Source organism: Anolis sagrei, chromosome 2 (genome assembly GCF_037176765.1).
Source record: "Anolis sagrei isolate rAnoSag1 chromosome 2, rAnoSag1.mat, whole genome shotgun sequence".
Taxonomy (NCBI): Eukaryota; Metazoa; Chordata; class Lepidosauria; order Squamata; family Dactyloidae; genus Anolis; species Anolis sagrei.
In genome coordinates this window covers 58,564,139-58,585,952 of record NC_090022.1, presented here as the reverse complement: position 1 = coordinate 58,585,952, position 21,814 = coordinate 58,564,139, and the positions used below count along the sequence as shown (strand labels likewise).

The 21,814-nt window shown below is 38.7% G+C and overlaps 1 protein-coding gene across 18 annotated transcripts in view; it reads right to left on the bottom strand.

Moving 5' to 3' along the window:
* The window catches only part of ERC2 (ELKS/RAB6-interacting/CAST family member 2), a 691,106-nt gene that overhangs the window by 557,191 nt on the left and 112,101 nt on the right, over positions 1-21,814 (bottom strand). For 11 of the 18 annotated variants that reach the window (XM_067463537.1, XM_067463536.1, XM_067463539.1 and 8 more), the window contains 2 exons: positions 1,790-1,813; positions 850-1,266 (listed from right to left, as the gene is read on the bottom strand). The exons of 1 other annotated variant lie outside the window; for it this stretch is intronic. In XM_067463537.1, coding sequence (XP_067319638.1) covers positions 850-1,266; positions 1,790-1,813 — 441 coding nt within the window. The remainder of the gene's footprint in view (positions 1-849; positions 1,267-1,789; positions 1,814-21,814) is intronic. 6 more of the 18 variants (XM_067463540.1, XM_067463544.1, XM_060766074.2 and 3 more) reach the window with 1 other exon arrangement.

Below are 21,814 nucleotides of genomic sequence, written 5' to 3'. Positions count from 1 at the left end.
TTTAAATGCTCAAGTTCTTTCTGTTCGATATATGAAGAAAATTATGTTCTGTGGAATGTTCTTATTGAAAATCAACCAAGCAACTTTCTTCCTGATTGCTGTGTACAGTCTTTGTTTGCCTTACCTAGTCCAGCTGATGGAATTAAATATGCAAGATACTTTTTCCTGGCTAAAATCCCATGGGTATTGAGAATGAGAGACCTATACTCAGTGTTTGCCTTCCTCACTCAATAGCTGACCTAAACTGAGACCAGCGTACAACTCTGCCTCTTGCCTCTTTGAATCTTCCCTGTTGGGTTCGAAACAGCATCGTACTGTGAGAAAACTGTGGCAAAGGAGGAACAACACAGGAACAAACAAAATCACAGCTGAAACCCTTAAATTAGTACAATTGTTACTACCTAAATTGTTACTACCTACACTGTCAGCTAAATCCAACATTACACTGGCAGAATATATTTCTCTTCTCCTCCCCATTGTGGTTCTTCATGGTGCCTGAAAACTCGGACTTCTAAAGCCAGTTTTGGGTACAGACATGACACAGTGGTGAGTGAGATCACCATTATATGATGATTTTTTAAAATGAGGATGATTAGCAATCCATTAACTAGTATTGATAAAGCAGTGTTAACTTCTACAGAACTGCAAGCAAGAAATTAAAGAAAGCAATACCAGACAATGAAAATGTATTTTCAAATCTATAATGTACAATCATTATTTGACTGAACAATAATCGTTGGTAAAACACATCAAAAAAGCAAGGTTAACTACGTTCTGTTTCCATTTATTTTCAAATTGTCACAAAAAGCCTTACTGAATATTCTTTACAAACAAACATGCTTTGCTTACCTCTCTCAGATGTATGTTTTCCTTCTCCTTCTGGTCTAAAATCACTTCTAAATGATTAACCTGAGATTCGGCCTCAGCCATCCTTCGAGTTCGTTCATTGTCATCCTCCATTCCTTTGGATGGCAACCCTTTGCTCTGTAACATCTCTAAAAGCTTTTTGATGGATTCATCCCTGGCATTTAGCGTCTGCTTCTGAGTTTCAATTCTCAGCTCCATTTCTTCCAAGGTTTTTCTCAAGAGAAATAACTCTTTTGCCTGCCTGTCATGTTCAGCTTGAAGCCTTCGGAAATTCTCTTCAGTAAGTTCGATGGTGAAGTGTTCAGCACCTCTGTTTCCACTTTCTTGTTGGAGAAGGTGGTTGAGGTCTCTCTGAGTCCTTAGCTCATCTTGCAGTGCCTGGATAGTTAGCTGAAGATGCTGCAACATAAAAGAAAAGTCTGAATTCAACTGGTCTACAAAAACTCAATGGGACAATTGTTAATAAAATTAGTGGTGAATGTCTAAATGTGCAAGTGATGTTATTCAGTTGCTGTTAGAAACCATGGAGGAGATGAATGTAAGCACACACAGACAGGGCCAATTACAGGTACCAATAACAGTGAACAATAAAACCTAAGGCGAAGTGAAAAGAACAGCATTAAGAAAATGTAGATGTCAAAGGAGTGACACTTCCACAAGCAAACACTTTATGTAACAAGCCTGATTATTGGGGGAGGGGGGGGAGATTAGGGAGCATACTCTTAGATATGATTTCTGAATCTTTTTACTGCATAGATTATGAGTGCTAATCACTCTGCATGAAAGTAAGGGAATTAAACGGTTAAATGAGACTGCTAATGAAACTATGAGCTACTTTAGTAAACAGGACAGGCACATAAAGGGTCACACATTAAGCAATACTGCATTTTTCAAACAAATTGACTGCAAAGAATGAACAAACCTTTGTTTTCCTGGCATCCCAAAACTGAACAGCATTGGAAATGAAAAAAATGAAGCAAAATCAACAGAACGTTTAGGTGCAAGCAAAGGATATTCAACAGAAAGAACTAAATTTAACATAAAGTACATCAACAGAAAAAGAAAACATTGTATTGAACAATACAATTACAATTCTACAGAATTTGTGCGCGCACACACACAGTCACATGCATACATACACATCTCAAGCAATAAAAATTATACACTGGTGTGTAGCGGATGAGGAACTTGGAACAAATCCAAGGAACTGTGACGAAACCAAAAATAACCTGAGGCACTGTTCTGCTAAAGCTCATGCAAGTCCCAGGGGAAAAATGCACAGACTATTGTAACAGCAGTTCTTGTAGGAGGATAGGTTGCATACCTGTAACTGTGGTTCTTCAAGTGGCCATCTGTGAACTCACATAAATGGTTTATCTGCATCTGCACAATGTGTTGTTTGGAAAATTCTACAGCTATTACATAAGAGTTTTTGGCAGAAGCCCCATTCATCCTTGGGCACCTCATACCCATACTTTGTGCCTAAACTCTCAGCTCCATGGATGGAGTTTCTGGAAGATGCACTGCATAGACACAGAACCCATTTATGTGAGCCACAGAGGCAATGAAGAACATCCTTTTAAAAAATTCTAGCCATATTGTAAGTAACTGTGGACTTCCAGATATTTTTGAGATACAAACCCAAGCATGCCTGTCTAGCAGAATCAATCTTGAGGGATTATGGGAGCAGAGTCCAAAAAATATCTTGAGGGATACACCCATGGGCAATGTATAGGTAGCCTTGACATGAGCAGAATAGAACTTATGAAATCAAAATGTACCTCTTGATACCAACCCATGGTTCATAAATCATGTGCATTAATAGCTAGTTTGATGTTTTCAATCTTCAAAAGAGACTAACACTGAAATGGTACAGACTCTTCAGAGTAAATACAGGTGTTGATTGAAAGATTGAATGTTCCACTAAATAAAACATTTCCTTTACATAGAAAGTTAGCAAATTAATACAGAAATTTACTATTCATACATCTTAGGTGGGATGGATTTGTTTTAGACTGTACTTTAGTTTTGCAATAGAAGACAGTTGCAATGTATGACACGGAGGGTTGACAATCAAGAAGTGTATAAGTTTATAAATTTTAGTCAAAAATTGCCTTAAAAACATTGGTCCGCCTATCCACAGGTCGACGTAAGTAGTGTACCTTAGCTCCTATCAAAAAGGACCCATTCCCTTCTCTCATAGAGTGGTGAAAGGAGAGAGCTTAGCATATCCTAGGAAAATCTATAAGAAGCCTTAAAGCCTACTCTTGACTTGTACATGAGGTTATAAACATGAATATTTATAATAGTTAATAAAAAGTTTGGTTCTATCTAAATAGCAATTGAAATAATTAAAAAGGTTAACCTAACCTTGTATGTCTTAATGTCTTTTCTACATGAATAAATTACATAATGCACACATTTCTGTCTTTATGAAGGACCCAATCTCCAAAATATGGGATTTTTCAGATCATATGAAAGGAAAAGCTTTCCACACCTCAAGCAGGGGGAGTCCCTTGCAACAACTCTAATGTACTTGGCAGTTTGTTGTTTATTCGTTCAGTTGCTTCTGACTTTTTGTGACCTCATGGACCAGCCCATGCCAGAGCTCCCTGTCAGCCATGGCCACCCCCAACTCCTTCAGAGTCAAGCCAGTCACTTCAAGGATACCATCCATCTTGCCCTTGGTTGGCTCCTCTTTCTTTTTCCTTCTATTTTCCCCAGCATCATTGTCTTCTCTAAGCTTTCCTGTACTTATTTTAATATTATTGTATAATACATATTCTGACTCTAAGAATTTATTGAACTGTGTATATGTTATAGGTTGCAAAGGAAAGATGGTAGTGTTGTCCAGTGCTGAAGAAATATATTAATTGAATAAATAATAGTGAAAAGGCACATCACTCCCACTGATTTTATACTTCTCATTCAGATGCATTCTGAACTGGTAAAGTTCCCAAAGGGCTCTAGCATAAGTAATTTATGAATATATTTACACATTTCTTGTAGCTTTTATAGGTAATGTTCACACAAAAATAGTAATATATTTACATGGAAGTTGTTTCACTGTGTCCACTGCCGTTTATCCATCAGCAACCGTATAAGGAAGACAGCCTAAACCAGTTTTATTTTTATTTTTAAAAAAGAAGAATACTTGCTGCCACTGGACTTTCCTCAAAGCAATCTGCTAGTTCTCATCACACAGAACACTGTTTCAAGAAACAGTAGGGAGAAAAGGGTGGTGTTTACCCTCTTCTTTGTCTCTCTCATCTTGTCTAAGAATCAAACTGAACAATATGTTTAGCACATATTGACAAAAGGCATCTCTTTGTTATGGCATGTGGCCTTCATCACCAGGTCACCTTGCATTTAGCTCAAGGATGAGTCCTGTAACAATAAAACAGAAAATCTCCTCTGTGTTTTTTTTAAAAAGAGCTATCCAAAGTGCTGAACCTGAGTCAGGGTTCAACAACTTGGATACCACAGTTAAGGCTAACATTTGGAAAAAAAGTCACCAACAATTTGGCATACTTTGTTTTGTAATTACACATTAAAAAGGTAAACATGGGATTTATTTGGAAATGTAATTGCAAGGTATGTATCTCTAAGGAGATCCCACTCTGGAAAAGAAAAAAAATCCTGTTAAACCTAAGGAAATAATTCTCAATGTTAAAGCAACAAAAATACAGTGAGAGGGTAGTTTTCATAACCAGAGCCATCGTAATTTTCTCTCCATCTTGTTTACTTAAGCAAAATACCCCAAACCAATCCAAGGAAAGCCAGGGCCCTTCCAGTCAGGCCCTATGTCCCAGGATTTGATCCCAGGTTTTCTGTTTATCCCAGATTATCTAGCAGTGTGGACTCATAAAGTTTAAAGCAGAAAACCTGGGATCAGATCTTGGGATATTGAGCCTGTCTGGAAAGTCCCTCAGAGAAGCTTTGTCTCTCCCAACTGCCTTAATGAGGTTTTTGTAGCAAGGTTAGTAATTGTTATATAGGCATTAGGTATCAGAGAATTCCTGCTCAAGTAATGGTTACAGGAAAGTTACATCTCCCTAGTAAAATGTGTAAGGAATCCACAACCTATTTGTGTTAATGGGAACTTGTGGGATTTTGAGGAGGTGTCACAGGCACTGTCATAAAACTACTGTGATTAGTCACTGCTTCACAGCTGGACTGTTGAAGAACAGGAGGTGGTGGAGCTTCTAAAAGTGTGGCTCAAGGCTGAGAATGATTTCTGGTTTCTTTTACAATTTGGAGTAAATATGGATATATGACCCCTCATAATTTAACTTAAAGATGAACCAATTAGATCTTCTCCGCATTCTCATTTACAGGTAATTTCTATCCATTGGAAACCAACAGAAAAAGGGTCCAGGGGATTAAACTTCCCCCAGTATGGTTGGAACTATTGTGCCAGTGATTATGGCATCCTATCACACAGTACAGAAAAACACCATGTCAGAATCCACTACCTTTTAAAGGTGGCAGTACTTGCAGACAATGCAAGAGGTTGGACTCAAAGCCTGATGGGCCCTTTCCACCTTTATTATTCTATGAAAGTGTAAAGAATTGTGGCCATGCTGCTACAGACTCTCTCTGCTATAAACACTAAAGCCATGCCCAGTGGCGGATGCTACAAATTAATAGCTGCTATAAAAATAAGCCACATCATGCGGAAGTATGATCTAGCACCAAGCCAATACCTGCTGGGATAATTAGTCTAGCGGTGTCCTGAGGACAAGCAGTCAAGGGAAGGGTTAGGATCACAGCCACATGGGCTCACAGCAGGCCACAGAATGAGAAGAACTCTTTGGAACAAAATATGGCACAAAATGTAGCGGTCAGTTTTATGACCTCCTTACAACTGAAGTTCTTTCCCTCTGGCAGAAAATAATTTAGTGACCTACATTATTGTTGGAGACCATATGTACAGTTAATGCTGTGGAAATAGTATAAAACAACCTCTGGAATACATAACCTCAAGCAGGCATGTAGCCAGGGGGGGCTTGGGGGGCTTCAACCGCCCCTGAAATTCTCATGGTGGGCTGCAAGAAGGCCTTATTGGTGCATTATTTAAACTGTTATGTTTAGTCATATCATGATCTGATCACCATACTCAATATATCCCATAAGCATGGGGTAATGATACAAAAGGTTTGCTAGGGTAGACCCTCTTTCACTCAGACTCAGCCCCCCCCCAATCAAATTCAACCCCCCCCCTCCCCTGAATCAAAATCCTGGCTATGGGCCTGACCTCAAGTAAAGAAGTGATTAGAAATATTTCTGTTAAAATAAATACCTTACCACTGCATCTTCTCACAAATTAGGTCTTTGGGTCATTTTCTTAACTCTCAACTTGCCATTGTTGTATTTATATATTCCTCATTATTAACACTTCAGTAGGAAAAGACACGCAATGCGTTAAATTTGAATATATAAAGTTAAATGAAGCATTTCTGTGACTTAATCCTAAAAGAGGACTCAGCATTACAATGGCACTGAGAGGAAAGAGCCAAAAGCAGTACATTGGAAGCAAGAAATGAAGGGCTGACAAGAACAATTTAATAAAAGCTGCCACTGCTGTCGGAAGGAGAGAAGCAAAACTGACAGCTTCAAGCTTTCAAAGGTTTACAGTGATTGTTCCGCAGCCAGGAAAAGAACTGTCATTACTGTCTTAACTTTTAAGACTAAGTTTTAACTTTTCCATTTCTCGGAAGTAGAAAAAACACCTAGATACAGTAGGCATGCAAAGAAGATTCACAAAAGTTCTCATTTTCAGTGGCAGATGCTGTCTTAACACACTGAAGAAGCCCACTGGGAAACCATCACCCCACCAGAGAAGTCTTGCCTCCCGTGTGAAAACAAGGTAAGGAATAGGGTTTCATATTAGAAGTATCCCTCAAATTTCTGAAGAAAAACCTCTACACAAAACTTATTTTCTTTTCCCTGATGAAGCAAAGCATGTGAGTGTGTACAGAAATTGACATGGAAGCATTATGTGACTTGGTCTAATCTACATAAATTGTACAGTTAATTTAAAACTCACTACCTCTGAGGATGCTTGCCATAGATGCAGGTGAAACTTCAGGAGAGAATGCTTCTAGAACATGACTTATAGCCCGAAAAATCTAGAACAACCCATTTTTAAAAAGCTTCTCCATCCCTTAAATAAAATATAATAAACCAGCATTTAAATATATGATTTTTCTCCTCTAACATTTACTGAGTTCACACCCATGTCCACTACAAAGGGAATGAAAACATAATCCTGACACTTCATGAGAAGGAAAGATGCCCCTAAATAAATTGTAATCATAGCATATCTTAGTTGAACCTTAGTTCCTGGGAAAACGCAATCTACTCATTAGGTCTGAGCTCTGGCTTTTCTTTATCCATCCAAAGAAATAGATTTAAGAAATAATTAATTATAGTCAATTAATGTAATTGTAAGAGATGGAGGAAAGGCAGGGAGGGCAAAGAGGAGCTGCCTGTCAGGAAGCACCCAGTGACACCTAGAAAGCACCTGGCCCTTTGGGGAAATATTAGAATAACACAGAGAGATACCACAAAGCTAAAATGTGACCCACCTCTCAAGAATGAAATAACAGACTGAAAATTGAGGGAAAATAGGCAAGGCTTTTTCAAAGTTCAGAAAAAGGTGACGCTCCAATTAAAAGGCACTTCAACCAAAGTGAATGTCAGACTTAATTCAAACATGAAAGCTAATGTACGTGAAGTGCCTTTTTGTGCGTACACAGAAAGAGCCATCAAGTGATTAACTTTCATTTTAGATTAAATTAATCTCACAAATGAGAAGAGAAGCCAACTGATGGACATACAGCATCCCTGTTTTCTCAAGAAAGTATTATTTTCTGAGGCGCACAAACTTAACATTGATCTGTATCAAATGTAATGCTCAAATGAATAGGCCTCGGATCCACATACTTTGCTCCTTCCTTTCAATGTGGTTAAAAGGAGACTGGAAACATTCAGTTCTATTTCTAATTAGCCATGGTTTACTGTTATGTCTGAACTCAAACTGTGATGATTTAGGAAAGGAGTGGGAAGCAGGAATGGCATCTGTATCCAAATAGCGGCTGGAAGAAGTAGCATCACATAGGCAGTCCCCAAGTTACAATCAAAATAGGTTCTGTAAGTTTGTTCTTAAGTTGAATTTGTATGTAAGTCAGAACAGGGACATTTATTGTCACTCCAGCCTAAAATATATACTTTTTTAGTGTTGTATAGCATAGAGAAGAGTTAACACCCTTATGGTGTTTGTTTTGCTGTCTGTTCCCATTTTCTGTCCTTGTGATAATTGAATTTTGAAAAATGTGGCTTTTGAGGATTGTAAGGATTGGTGATAAAGCTTCAGTGGAGATCCCTTTTCCCCATGATAACTCTTTCAAGAATGAATTTCCCTTCCTAGTGGAAGATTTCTCTCACTTCCTGTTGTCTCACCCCTGTTCTTAACTGAGTCATTTATAAGAGTCAGATGTTTGCAACTTGAGAACTGCCTGTTTTATGAAGGCGCTAATATTCTACTCTTTGTTTTACTGGGAAGAACTTAAGACCTCTCTTGGATAAAGATCTAATAATTGTCTAGTCCAGTAATATCTTCCCACATTGGCTCCCAGTTGCTTCTGGGTGGAAAGAACTATTTACATATAATGAGGTTGCATGTCAGTCTTCATCAACTCTGTCTAAAGGAAGAACTGATGTACAATGTTCTTCCTTTACCGACATTATCATTATTACTTCAGTGGGCTCCTGTTGCCTTAAGCTATCCTGTGCTCTGAACCAAGGCAGGGAATGAGATTGGACAAGATGGAGATCTTACTATGGGGCATCCTCAAATTGCTTCTTAAATGTACTGCTTGCTTAAATCGAGCTTGTTATTTCCTTTGAAGCAAATCCAACAAAACTAAATGTTACTAAACTCTCAAGTGACTGTAGCCTTCTCAATCAGGGAACAGCTCTTAAAATAACCAGAATCTGCAGCCCATTAGCATACTTGCTGTTGTTTGTCTTCAAGTCATTTCTGACTTCTGGTACCCTAAAATAAACCTATAATGGGTTTTGGGGGTTTGAGAGTATGAGACTTGTCCAATGTCACCCAGAAAGTTTCCATGATCACACGTGGAATCAGCCATGTTCTCCAGTGTCACGACCCAACAACATGCTAGACTGAATTCCAAGCTGTGTCTACAAAAGGTTCTCAAAATAACACATACTTGGAAGTAAATTTCACTCAAAATGATTCCAAGTATATGCACATAATGACCTCTATATATGTTTAAATGACCTCTGTAACTTTAATCCTTAACACAACAGGGGGAGGAACAAGGCACCATAAGGCCTCATCAAGTGCAACAATGCCCTCTCTGGCCTTCCCAGTTGAGAAGAAGCATAGAGAAGCAGCCAGTTGTGGCCTTGTTATTGGGTGCAAGAAGAGAGCAAGGTGAGTCTCTGCAGTCCTTCCCCCTGCTTTCGACCAGCAAAGAAAGAGACATGTTGAAAGAGAACAGCTCTGACTTTTGTGTGTGTGTGTCAGGAGCGACTTGAGAAATTGCAAGTCGCTTATGGTGTGAGAGAATTGGCTGTCTTCAAGGACATTGCCCAGGGGACAGCTGGATGTTTTGGGAGGTTTTTAAATATTTTCTGTCTTTGTGGGAGGATTCTCTCATGTCACCGTATGAGAAGCTGGAGCTGACAGAGGGAGCTCAACCCACTCTCCCTGGATTCAAAACACTGACCTGTCAGTCAACAGTCCTGCCAGCACAAAGGTTTAACCCATTGTACCACTGAGGGCTCCATAGCTGTGACTAAAAGGTGGGGAATGGAAACTGAGGCAGGACAGGTGTCTTAAGTCTGCATAACAGTACTTTACATTGCGTTAAGGCAGTGGTTCTCAACCTGTGGGTCCCCAGATGTTTTGGCTTTCATCTCCCAGAAATCCTACCAGATGGTAAACTAGCTGGGATTTCTGGGAGTTGTAGGCCAAAACACCTGGAGACCCATTTTATGCCTTACAGAATAAAGTTACTGAAATGCCATCCTTGACTCAGTCTGCATGATCCTTTTCTACAGTCCTACATTTATGACAGAAAGAACATTTGGCCTTTGTTTCTTAAATAAAATATATAATATAGTGCCTTGGAAGTTGTATTCTGACATTTAAATATTTCAGTGAAACATTGATTTTAAAAAGAACCAGTGTAAAAACAGAAGAAGTACTCTGAGTCCCCTTGGGGAGAGAGGGCAGTCTATAAATAAAGTTATTATTATTATTAATAATAATAATAATAATAATAATAATAATAATAATATATTACAAATCTCCCAAAATCTCTGATCACTCTGTGGGATAAAACAAATTCAAGTAGATTTAAGCTTAACGTCTACACTTACAAACTGTCTCCCTTGCAATTGAAGCATCAATAGGTTTTTATAAAAATAGCTCTGTCAAAAACCTGCTTTTGGGCCGCGTCAACAATTCCCTATTCTCCTTGTAGACTGAAAGTACAAACGACGCTTCTCTAGAGAAGCTCTCTGTTTGGATTCCAAAATGCATCCCTTGCCATGTAAGTCTCTGAAAGAGATGAAAACCAAACCAACTATTCCCATCTGAGTTTGACTTCTCAGCTGTGTCTTCTCTACAAAAAGTCTTCATAATATGAATTGTACAATTGACTGCAGGCAATTATTCTGAAGTCTCCCTCAAGAAAAATAAAATATCGCCACAGGCTACAAAAAAGAAATAAACAAAAACCCTTCATCCACAACTGGAACAGAATGTTCAGGAAGATCAGGTGTATCCAAGGCTCCATCCACACCGCTGAATAAATCCTACATTATCTGCTTTGAACTGGAATATTTGGCAGTGTAGACTCAGATAATGCAGTTCAAAGCAATATTGTGGGATTTTCTGCCTTGATATTCTGAGTTTTATGGATGTGCAGAAGCACCCTGAGGTCTTTTCAGGTACAAAAAAGCACAGGGGAAATCCCAGGATAGCTGGAATTATTTATTATTTATTTATTTATTTATTTGCTTTATTTCTATACCGCATTTTTCAGCCCTTAACAGGCGACTCAATGCGGTTTTGGTAACGCATATTTATAGATATGAATGTCATTTGTTTTTCTACAGTTTTATGACTGACAGAAACCAAATAATAATAATAATAATTATTATTATTATTATTATTATTATTATTATCTTTATTTATACCCCGCCACCATCTCCCCAATGGGGACTCAGAGAGGCTTAAATGAGGCCAAGGCCAAATAACAATTACAATAAAGAAAAAACCAAAACACAAACCGAAAATGCGAACAATAAACAATAACATCATAACAAAATACAACCCACTTCTTAGCATTCTGCTACACCTTTTCTTTTCTTTGAAATATTTTATGAAAAATACTTTAGTACTGGCCACTTGGTTTAGGTTTGTTAAAATACCATCTTCTATTTTTAATACTCATTGACTAGGAGAGATGCTAAGTTAGGGCATCCCCCTTTCAAAAATAAGAATTTTACCTTCCCAAATAATTTTTTCCTTTGGTTTTCACATGTTTAGCATTACAGTGATCCCAAACTTTGCCTGAGCATTTAGAAATATAGTTGAGGAAACAAAAAGGCAAAGTTACCAAAGGAACAAATAGGAGACTTCCAGATGTTAACCATTTCCAGTGTCTCACTCTCGGCAATGTTAGAATTTTCAGGAAAGGAATTTTTATCAGAAGGGAGGGCATAATTCTTATCTGGTACATTGATGCCTTGATTTGTCGGCAGCAATGCTAGTTTATTCAGAAAACCACGTTCTATGAGGCAGACCCACAGATGAGTATTTATTAATATTCCACTGTTTGTTATGATATTACTCAGATGGCATTACATACCATTGCCCCACTATGTCTTCCCCAAAAAGGCCCTTCTCCTACAGTGAATATTTTGGTTGTTTTGTTTTTTGTACCTCACACAACTAATACACATACAACTTTAAATCTTAATTAATTCTGATAATTAAGAAACACAATAGCATTACTAAAATATATTATTAGGTGATGGAATTGCTCCACAAACAGGGCTATTGAAGGACTTATGAAAAGAGGGATGGTTGAGAAAATGTGTTAGAAAACATAAATATGGACTACCTAGTAGAGGCTACTCTCAATCTCATCTGCTCCACCCTGGGAGGCAGAATGTGTAACAACAGGAAAAGGTCTGTGTGCTTTTAATAACTCCATAAAAGAAAAAAAATAGCAGATGTTTTCAATCTTCTCTAAAAAACCTTGGTGATCTCCCTTGCAATAATGGTGTCAAGACCTGGTGTAAGCCTTCCAGATACTATATTATTATTGTTTATTATTTAGGGAATTTCTATGCCACCTTTCTCAAACTGACTCAAGTTGGCTTACAACATCATTAAAACATACAATATAATATCAAACCATTGATAAGATAACTCAAATTAGTTGCCTAAATACTTCTCTGTAGGACATTAAAATTGCCATTAAATTCAATTAAAACAGTCTAAAAATTCCTACACTGTAGAACCGTGTGATATTTTTTTTGTCGTGTCAGGAGCGACCTGAGAAACTGCAAGTCACTTCTGTCATGAGAGAATTGGCCGTCTCCAAGGACGTTGCCCAGGGGACGCCCGGATGATTTTTGATATTTTATCATCCTTGTGGAAGGCTTCTCTCATGTCCCCACATGAGGAGCTGGAGCTTGATAGAGGGAGCTCACCCGCCTCTCCCCGGATTTGAACCTGTGACCTATTGGTCTTGAGTCCTGCCGGTACAGGGGTTTAACCCACTGCACCACCGGGGGCTCCAACTGTGTGATTATTTTGCACTTCACATACTATGTTTGGAAATGTGTGCTGCTACTATATTCCTTTGCTTTGGTGAGTGATTCCTCCCAAAATCTCAAACTCTTCACCAAAGGGAGGCAATCTTCATCCTCCCCTTCTATCTTGGAATCCCACAAGTAAGAAGTTCTCAGGGAATTCACCACATATACTACAATTCCCTTAATAGTGTCTGCTTTTTAATTGTGCTTCTACTTGTGCCTCTAATTTAATTTTGGTTTTCATTTTGTATTTTAATTATACTTTTTATTCAGTATTAACATGTTAAGAGTAGAGACATCACACTGGCAATGAAGATCTGTATAGTTAAAGCAATGGTATTCCCTGTAGTAACCTATGGATGTGAGAGCTGGACCAGAAGGACAGCTGAGCGAAGGAAGATAGATGCTTTTGAGCTGTGGTGTTGGAGGAAAATTCTGAGAGTGCCTTGGACCGTGAGAAGATCAAACCAGTCTGTACTCCAGGAAATAAAGCCCAGCTGCTCATTGGAGGGAAGGATATTAGAGGCAAAAATGAAGTATTTTGGCCACATCATGGGAATACAGGAAAGCTTAGAGAAGATAATGGTGTTGGGGAAAATGGAAGAAAAAGGAAGAAGGCCAGATCAAGGACAAGATGGATGGATGTTATCTTTGAAGTGACTGGCTTGACTCTGAAGGAACTGGGGGTAGTGATGGCCAACAGGGCGCTCTGGCGTGGGCTGGTCCATGAGGTCACGAAGAGTCGGAAGCAACTGCAAACAACAGCAAACATAATCCAACTAACTATCTGCCTTTTTCCCATTTGGGGAGAATGGCAGTTGTTCAATTTAATCAATTATCCCTTCACTGCAGGGGAAAAACTGTTTTTTATAGGCTACATGAGTATAATGTTACTGAGATACTTCTTTGCAGGATCAATAGCATACAATGGAAAAGCAATATAGCCATACCTTAACAAACAGCTACTGTGCTGTTTGATAGAGAAAGAAAGGTTCTGACAAGCATACATTCCCCTCAAAGAGATTTACAGAATTAATTGGGAAGAGAGCCAAAGCAGAGAGAGAAACCCTTTCTAAGTGACTGCTAACTGCACAGAAGTCATGCCATGCATGGAAAGTCTTCCTCATCCACTAATGCTATATATATATTCTCTTTCAGGCACAGTTTATGAGCATTGTAGGTCCCCTGAGAAATGTATACTACAGTGATGAAGCATACTTTTTTCTTATAATCTTAGCTCTACAGATTGGGAGCAAGAGAAACCAATCTTTTCCTCCAAAAAATACACAAGGTCTTCATCTATGATTACACTACAAACATTCCTAATTCCAGTTACACTGTATAAGCTTTGATCAAGTTCTGGATCAATAAGAACACTCACTGTAATCCTCATTGCAAGAAGACGGAGTGCCCCAATGAGTCTGAAATGTTTATTTATATATACCATTTCAGCAAAGGTTTGGTAAAAATATGGCTAGAATCAATATTTCAGAGCATATAATTTTTCATGTAAGACAGTGAAAAGCTTAATATGACTGTCTAGATCCAGGGAAGTTGTGCTATCCCTCTATTCTGCCTTGGTTAGACCACACCTGGAATACTGTGTCCAGTTCTGGGCACCACAATTGAAGGGAGATTTTGACAAGCTGGAATGTGTCCAGAGGAGGGTGACTAAAATGATCAAGGGTCTAGAGAACAAGTCCTATGAGGAGAGGCTTAAAGAGCTGGACATGCTTAGCCTGAAGAAGAGACGGCTGAGAGGATACATGATAGCCATGTATAAATATGTGAGAAGTCATAGGCAGGAGGAAGCAAGCTTGTTTTCTGCTGCCCTGGAAACTAGGACACGGAACAATGGCTTCAAACTACAGGAAAGGAGATTCCAACTGAACATTAGGAAGAACTTTCTGACTCTGAGAGCTGTTCAGATGTGTATGAAAACCATAGAATACATTAACGTATATAAGCAAGTGTGTTCATCCATGAGGGATAATTTGAAGCTATAAAGAAAGGCTTGGCTCTTACATATTGCAACTTGGTCCAGGAAAGCATATGTGAAGTAAGATCCCGCATGTCAGTCATGTTTCCCCTCATCATCTGGTGACTGTATAAACTCCAAACTTGATTTTTGCACTTCCAAACTTTATTCTCATCCTCTTTCACATAAAGCTATGTATGGACAACAAAATCATCATGACAGAAACTGCAGTGTTCAACACACTTCTGGCCTTTTTTCATGAACTGACTGAAAAAGGGAACTGGTGACACTGAAAGCATCATGCTTACAAGAGTGTTATCTTCTGTCTCTACTTGTAGCGATTTGGTGAGAAGGGTGCCAAATTCCCCTTAAGCAGAAGAGTAGCACTTCAGAGGAAAATATGCTTAAGTAGCCTTTGCCTTAGTATGTTTCAATAATATTAATTTGATCTTTTATGTATTCAAAAATGTGGTAGACATCTGCAACATGAAATTACACAGCCTGTACTAACATGGCAGGATTCTACCAAATGTACAAACCAGACTTCTGCCCTGGTGTGACATCTTATAATGAAGAACATAACAACTAACACAGTCTATCTCCCACTTCCACTTTGCTCTTCCTTCTGTGTTCAAATATAGTTCTATCTATAAGAGTCTTTCAAAGACTTCACACAACTATCCCAATTACTTTTTGTTGACATTATTGGTATTTATTTATCATATCAGAAACGAACCAAGAGTACAGTTGTAATGTATTTAAAAAACACAAAGTTTTAAAAAGTTGGCACTATATTAAATGTCTTTTGACCAGTAGCTGGCCACTTGGAGTGCCTCTGGTGTTGCTATAAGAAGGTCCTCCATTGTGCATGTGAAAGGGCTCAGACAGCGTTGTAGTAGGTGGTTTGTGGTTTCCTCTTCTCCACACTTGCATGTTGTGGACTCCACTGTATGGCCCCATTTCTTAAGTTTGGATCTGCATCTTGTAATGCCAGAGTGCAGTCTGTTTAGCACCTTCCAAGTCCCCCAGTCTTCTGTGAGCCCAAGGGGGGAGTCTCTCATTCGGTATCAGCCATGGCTTGAGGTTCTGGGTTTTAACCTGCCACTTTTGGATTCTCACTTGCTGAGGTGTTCCTGTGAGTATCACTGTAGATCTTTAAAAACTATTTATTGATTTGGTGTGCTGACTGATATCCACACAGGGGATGGGCCAGAGATGTCACTGCCATTATTGGTTAAACAGTAAGAATACTGACAATAACTGTAAAATACTGCAAATTACAAAATCCACAAAACAGTGGGGCCTTTATTGAGCCAATTAAAAATTATAAAACACTTCATGCAAGCTTTCAAAGAATTAGTGGCTTCTTTATGAGGAAAAGGTGTGTTAAAAAGTATACAAGAAAAGTAGAGGAGATATCAATGTTAGAGCCTCAGGTCTACATTTCTTCTTCAGATGTTGCTTTTGTGTCAGTTTAAACGATCTGGAGGGATATTAAGGCAGGCAGAGGGCATTTTTCCCTTTAGTGGAAAGTGGGAATAGTCATAAAATTCATACAATTTCAGTTCCATTAGCAACAAAAAAAACCCACATATAACATTCCCATTTTTCCTCCTGATGAAGAAGCCAGTGAAGCTTTGAAAGTTTACATGATGCATTTTATACCTTTTTAGTTGGCTCAATAAATATATCACTTTTGTGGATTTTGGAATGTGTTGCATTTTACTGTGTGGCCAACAAGGCTACCTTGAATATGTTTGCGAGTAACAGTATAATCTTTGGCCCCGTAGGGCTTTTGGGCCACAAACATATTTTTTAAAGATTTTTGAGATTATTTTCAACTGCCATAATTACAACTGAAACTTAAATCATTGTCAGTGACTTGCAATAACTTTAATGAATACAAGAGGAGATGGACCCAACTGGTAAGACCCCTTGCAGAGTGGGCAGGTTGTTTGTGAAGAAGCATTTTGGTCACAAAAACAGTATCTTGCAAACTAGAAAGAACGCAACACATCTGCCAGTCTGCAACTGCATTGAATTTATGCAACTTTGTGTGAGTCAGTGTTTTGAAAGTGCGTTCTCAAGGCCTCGGTGCCTATTCTTGCTTTCTAGCTCAGACTGGCAATTTTGCAAGAACTGGGTAATTGCTGTGTACAATCAGTTTCCATTCAGATCCTCTGAAAAGGATGTCTGCCACTATGCTTTGCAAAGGGAAGGCAAGTGGAAGAAGAAGATAATCCAAATGCTACAGCAGCTTCAATGATAACAGCCTTCAGGACCCTCCAGCAGAGAAAATGATCATCTGGAAAAGCTATCCCATCCTGAGATGATATAAACAGAATATTTTGAAGGGAAGATGGATAACTAGAAAAGCAGCCACTTAAGTTTTCAAAAACCCATCAGGCAGAACATATGCATGGAGGAGGTTCAAACTCTACCAGTTACCCTTGTATCTTTTTCTGTTGGATTCCTCATCATCTCCTAATGGTTCACACTTGATCAGATACATAGAATGAGAAAGGGATGCAAAGCTAACGTTTGGCCACAAGGTGCCACTAAACGCATACACAGTATTAGAAATCAGGATGAAGTGAGGAAAAATACAAGTGGAAACATAAAACTGATTATGTGATCTGACAGCAAAAATTTGCTTTAGTACGATCTCTATTAAAACAAAACAATAAAGGTATATTCACTTTTAAAGCACTTTTTCTATCATTTCTATTATTTTTAAATCAATTTCTAATACACTATCATTTTTAAAAGTTGGAACGGAACAAGACTGTTCAGTATTGAGTCGAAAACTGTTGATCATATTTAAAATCTGTCCTGTGCACCCTGTTACTGTACCTTTTTGTCATGGCCTTGGACAGGTACAATAAACAATTTCATAAAAAAATAAAAAATGTTGAATGCAATATCGGTTGATTAAATATTTGCCAAAGTTTCTATTTTGCAAATGAAAAAATCACCCAGAAAAAACTACAACTTCAACTTCAGTTAGTAGAGTTTACTCTCAGGTGTGCAAAGATAAGGCTGGTTACAACCTTAAGAGTGAAATAGGTGCCTCAGGGGATGGGAAGCAAAGAGGATCAGCTAGGCATAAGCAGGAAGAGCTGTGTGACCCTATAACATTTGAGAAAAGCAAGCACCATATGAACGAAATGGACAACAGCAAGAGTTACGGACAAGCATTTTGAATCCCTCTGGCTTCCTTCAACCATCAACATCAAAGTACTGATGAGATCATACTGCCATAGTTGCTGTTTTGTTGTTGACATGTACCATCCAGCTCATTTCAATTCATGATGAGCCTATGAATGAGAGAATGCCAAGAGACTCTCCTCAAGACTTGTAAACTCAGGGGTATGATTTCCTTTCACTGGGTTAGTAAAGAATGTCCTGGTGCTGCATGTCATGAATCATTACAGATTGCATGAAGAAGAAATATCCTACTAAAATAGGAAAGCATGTAACGCAACAGAGCATTTAGATATGTGCAAAGGTATTCTGATAGTGAGCAAAGATCTTTAGGTACATGAAGTGAAGTGCAGGATATACCATCAGCTAGAATCCATTTACTAAGAGGAAGGGAACATCAATTTTTCCTCAAACAGACCTTTTGTTAACAGCAGCCAAATTTTGGGTGCCTTCATGATGGAATTGCCACCAGACGCCTTCTGTTAAGGGCCAATTTGACAAAATCTGATAATACTTATTGATGGTCAAACACTTATACAGATTGAGATTCTGTTATACCCTAACATTCGGAAATGGTTTCTGGCAGAAATCGTTTTTGATAAATGAAGTAAGAAAGAAAGAAAAATAAAGAGTGTGAATGCCTGTTTAAATCAATCTCTAGTATATATTTCCAATTAATCTAATGTGCTTGTGTTTTTAAGGATATAACTGGAAAGCTGCTAGCAATGTTTAAAATGATTAATGTAATGTTGGTTAATGAAATGTTGGGCCCAGGTTTTTCTTTAGTAAATAAAAAAAATCTTGAACTAATTTGAAAATATAAAGCATTTTCAATTAATTACTCTTATAAAAACTCTTGAAAAATATATGGACGTTTGCATGGTACAGGGAGAAATATCACACATTAGCTATACACACACACAATAGATGGCTGGATTAGTCCATTTAGGACAAGACAACAGAAATCCTCTCTGACCCTGCCAGACTGCAAAACCATTGCAATTATATGGGAGATCCTGCTGGGAACATGGAGGCTTGAAAGAGTGGAGGCTTTCTCTCAGCATCTTCCAGGCTTTTTGACCAAGATCATGTGAATCTGCACCCAGCAGGTGCAAACAAACTACAGTATAAGAACGGAATTGGCGCATCCTTTTACTGGATTTCTGGTTATGTCCCTGTGGGTCACTGAGAGGTTTCCTACCAATGATGACAGAAAATACCAATTGTTCCCTTACTCCAGTGCTGATGCCACTCAATTAGTCTGAAGAGCTGTTGATATTATCACAAACAGACTCAGACATGCACACAGAATGTATGGGGGGAGAGAGAAAATGAGAGAGATTAAAAAAGTGATGACAGATCCCAGAAAGATACTATAACATTCAAAATTGATGCAATAAAATTTAATAACATTATTGAAAACAGGTGCTTTTGCATGTGGGGAAGGTTCAGGATTAGGTAGGTAAGTGGCTGTTCCATCCTCACCTGCCTCCAACAAAAAATAAAAGGAGGAACCGAAGGGTTATTTAGTTGTGATGGCTTCAGGTCAAAAGATGCTCATAAATATCCCGCAGCTGAAGCATATACTGCCCAATGCATGAGACAGTGTAAGTTTTAATATTCATAATGGCATCTGACAGGAATGAAAGCTAAGGATTTTGTGCGTCTGTGTGTGCACTTTTTTAAAATTATAAATCCACAGCCTTCACGTTAAGCTGGCACAAGTCATTTTCTGTGCTGGAACCCATGTGCAGAACAAAACTCAATTTATAAATTATTTCTGACACTGTCTGAATTTTCTAAAGCAATGTAGAGAGTTTTCTTAAAGGAAGAGTCAGTATACTCTGAATTACTTTGGCAGTAATAATGGAAATGTTATAACTTGATTTTTACAGGTGCGTAACTGAGAAAAAGTGTGAAAGAACAGCCATGTGAAAGAACAGCAGTTCTAAAAACTCGGGTCACACATGGTTTGAGTTATTGTAACCCCGCATTCTTTTTCTAACAGCAACTAATAGATGCAACCAGGTCATGCAAGCTTGCAATCAGTAAAAATAATATTGCATGCTTGCTCTTCTCAGTGGTCTGTAAATGTTGGCTTGGATTGCCATCCTGTCCCTATTGTGGCCACTTCCCCAGATCTTCCCCAATGGCTTGAGAAAGATGCAGGGTTCTCTATTATGTTCTTTTGAAAAAGAACTTCCTGCTTAACATAAAAGATTCCTCCAGCTTTTTCCTTGTACCCAAATCTGTTTTCCATTTAGAGGACTTCTTTCCTGAAGCATACGCTTGATACCCTCCTTGTGTTCTTCTAGATCAGTGGTTCTCAACCTGTGGGTCCCCAGATGTTTTGGCCTTCAATTCCCAGAAAACAGCTGGTAAACTGGTTGGGATTTTTGGGAGTTGTAGGCCAAAACACCTGGGGGCCCACAGGTTGAGAACTTCTGTTCTAGATTATTCCTGATCACCTTTTTGTTTAAAACCACTGTAAACTTGCAACTGGTTTAATCATGGCTTCATTTTGTATCTTTAAACTGATGGTTGAGTGCCCTTTTTATGGGTCAGACAAATAGAATTTTTTTAATTGGCTTCCAGTTTTAAATACCTAGTTCTTATTGAAACAATTTATTTGGGAATAGTGGAAGGTTGCTATTTAATTTGGGAGTTTATGCTGTTCTGAGACTTCAGTCCTGAAAAACAGTCCTGAAAATAAGGTTCTTGTGGGTTTTTTCGGGCTATATGCCCATGTTCTATAAACATTTCTCCTGACGTTTCGCCTGCATCTATGGCAAGCATTCTCAGAGGTAGTGAGGTCCTCTCACCTCTGCAGGAGTCTACCGTATACCATGCAGCTGTGGACAAGTCTACATAGGGACCACCAAATGCAGCGCCCAAACACGAATCAAGGAACATGAAAGGCACTGCAGACTACTCCAACCAGAGAAGTCAGCCATAGCAGAGCACCTGATGAACCAGCCTGGACACAACATATTATTTGAGAACACAGAAATGCTGGACCACACCAACAACCACCATGTCAGACTACACAGAGAAGCCACTGAAATCCATAAGCATGTGGACAATTTCAACAGAAAGGAAGAGACCATGAAAATGAACAAAATCTGGCTACCAGTATTAAAAAAACTCTACAATTACAACAGCAAAACAGCAGAGAGGAAACAACCAGGCACATCTTAACACCTCTCAACAAAAGATTTTCCCAGGCTCAGCCAGGCCTTCAAATGCTAATGAAGGTGGTCAGTTGAAACATTCAAACCTAGCTCCAGCAGAGAAGAGCTCTTTGCCCCACCCCAGCCATTCCACAGATATATAAACCCATTGTCCTAATTCCAACAGACCTCACTACCTCTGAGGATGCTTGCCATAAATGCAGGTGAAATGTCAGGAGAAATGCCTCTAGAACATGGCCCTAAAAAACCCACAAGAACCTAGTGATTCCAGCCATGAAAGCCTTCGACAATACAGTCCTGAAAATCCTTCAAATAAAAATGAATTGGTAAATATGAAGAGATAGTACACTGGCAAGAAATTCTCTATGACTAGCTTAACTTCTGTTTTTTCATGTCCCAGCCAGGCAATGTGTTTTTCTCAGAATAGAGCTGGCTCCAGATCCAAGGAGCTCCTCAGAAAAGTGCCAAATCGTGGGGCACCCTCTTATAATTACTGGGCACTTATGACTTCCCCAATCAGATCTTTTGAAAACTGTTGGCCCATAATTATCTACCAATATGTCCAAACTATACTTGCTGAAAATGGTAGGAACTGTATTCTAAAGGGCCCTGCCTCAGAGCCATATAATGTCATGGACATTGTGGGAAATTAAAATAACTACCTGCCCATCACTGATGTTCTGAGATGGAAATCCAGGATACCTGGGGA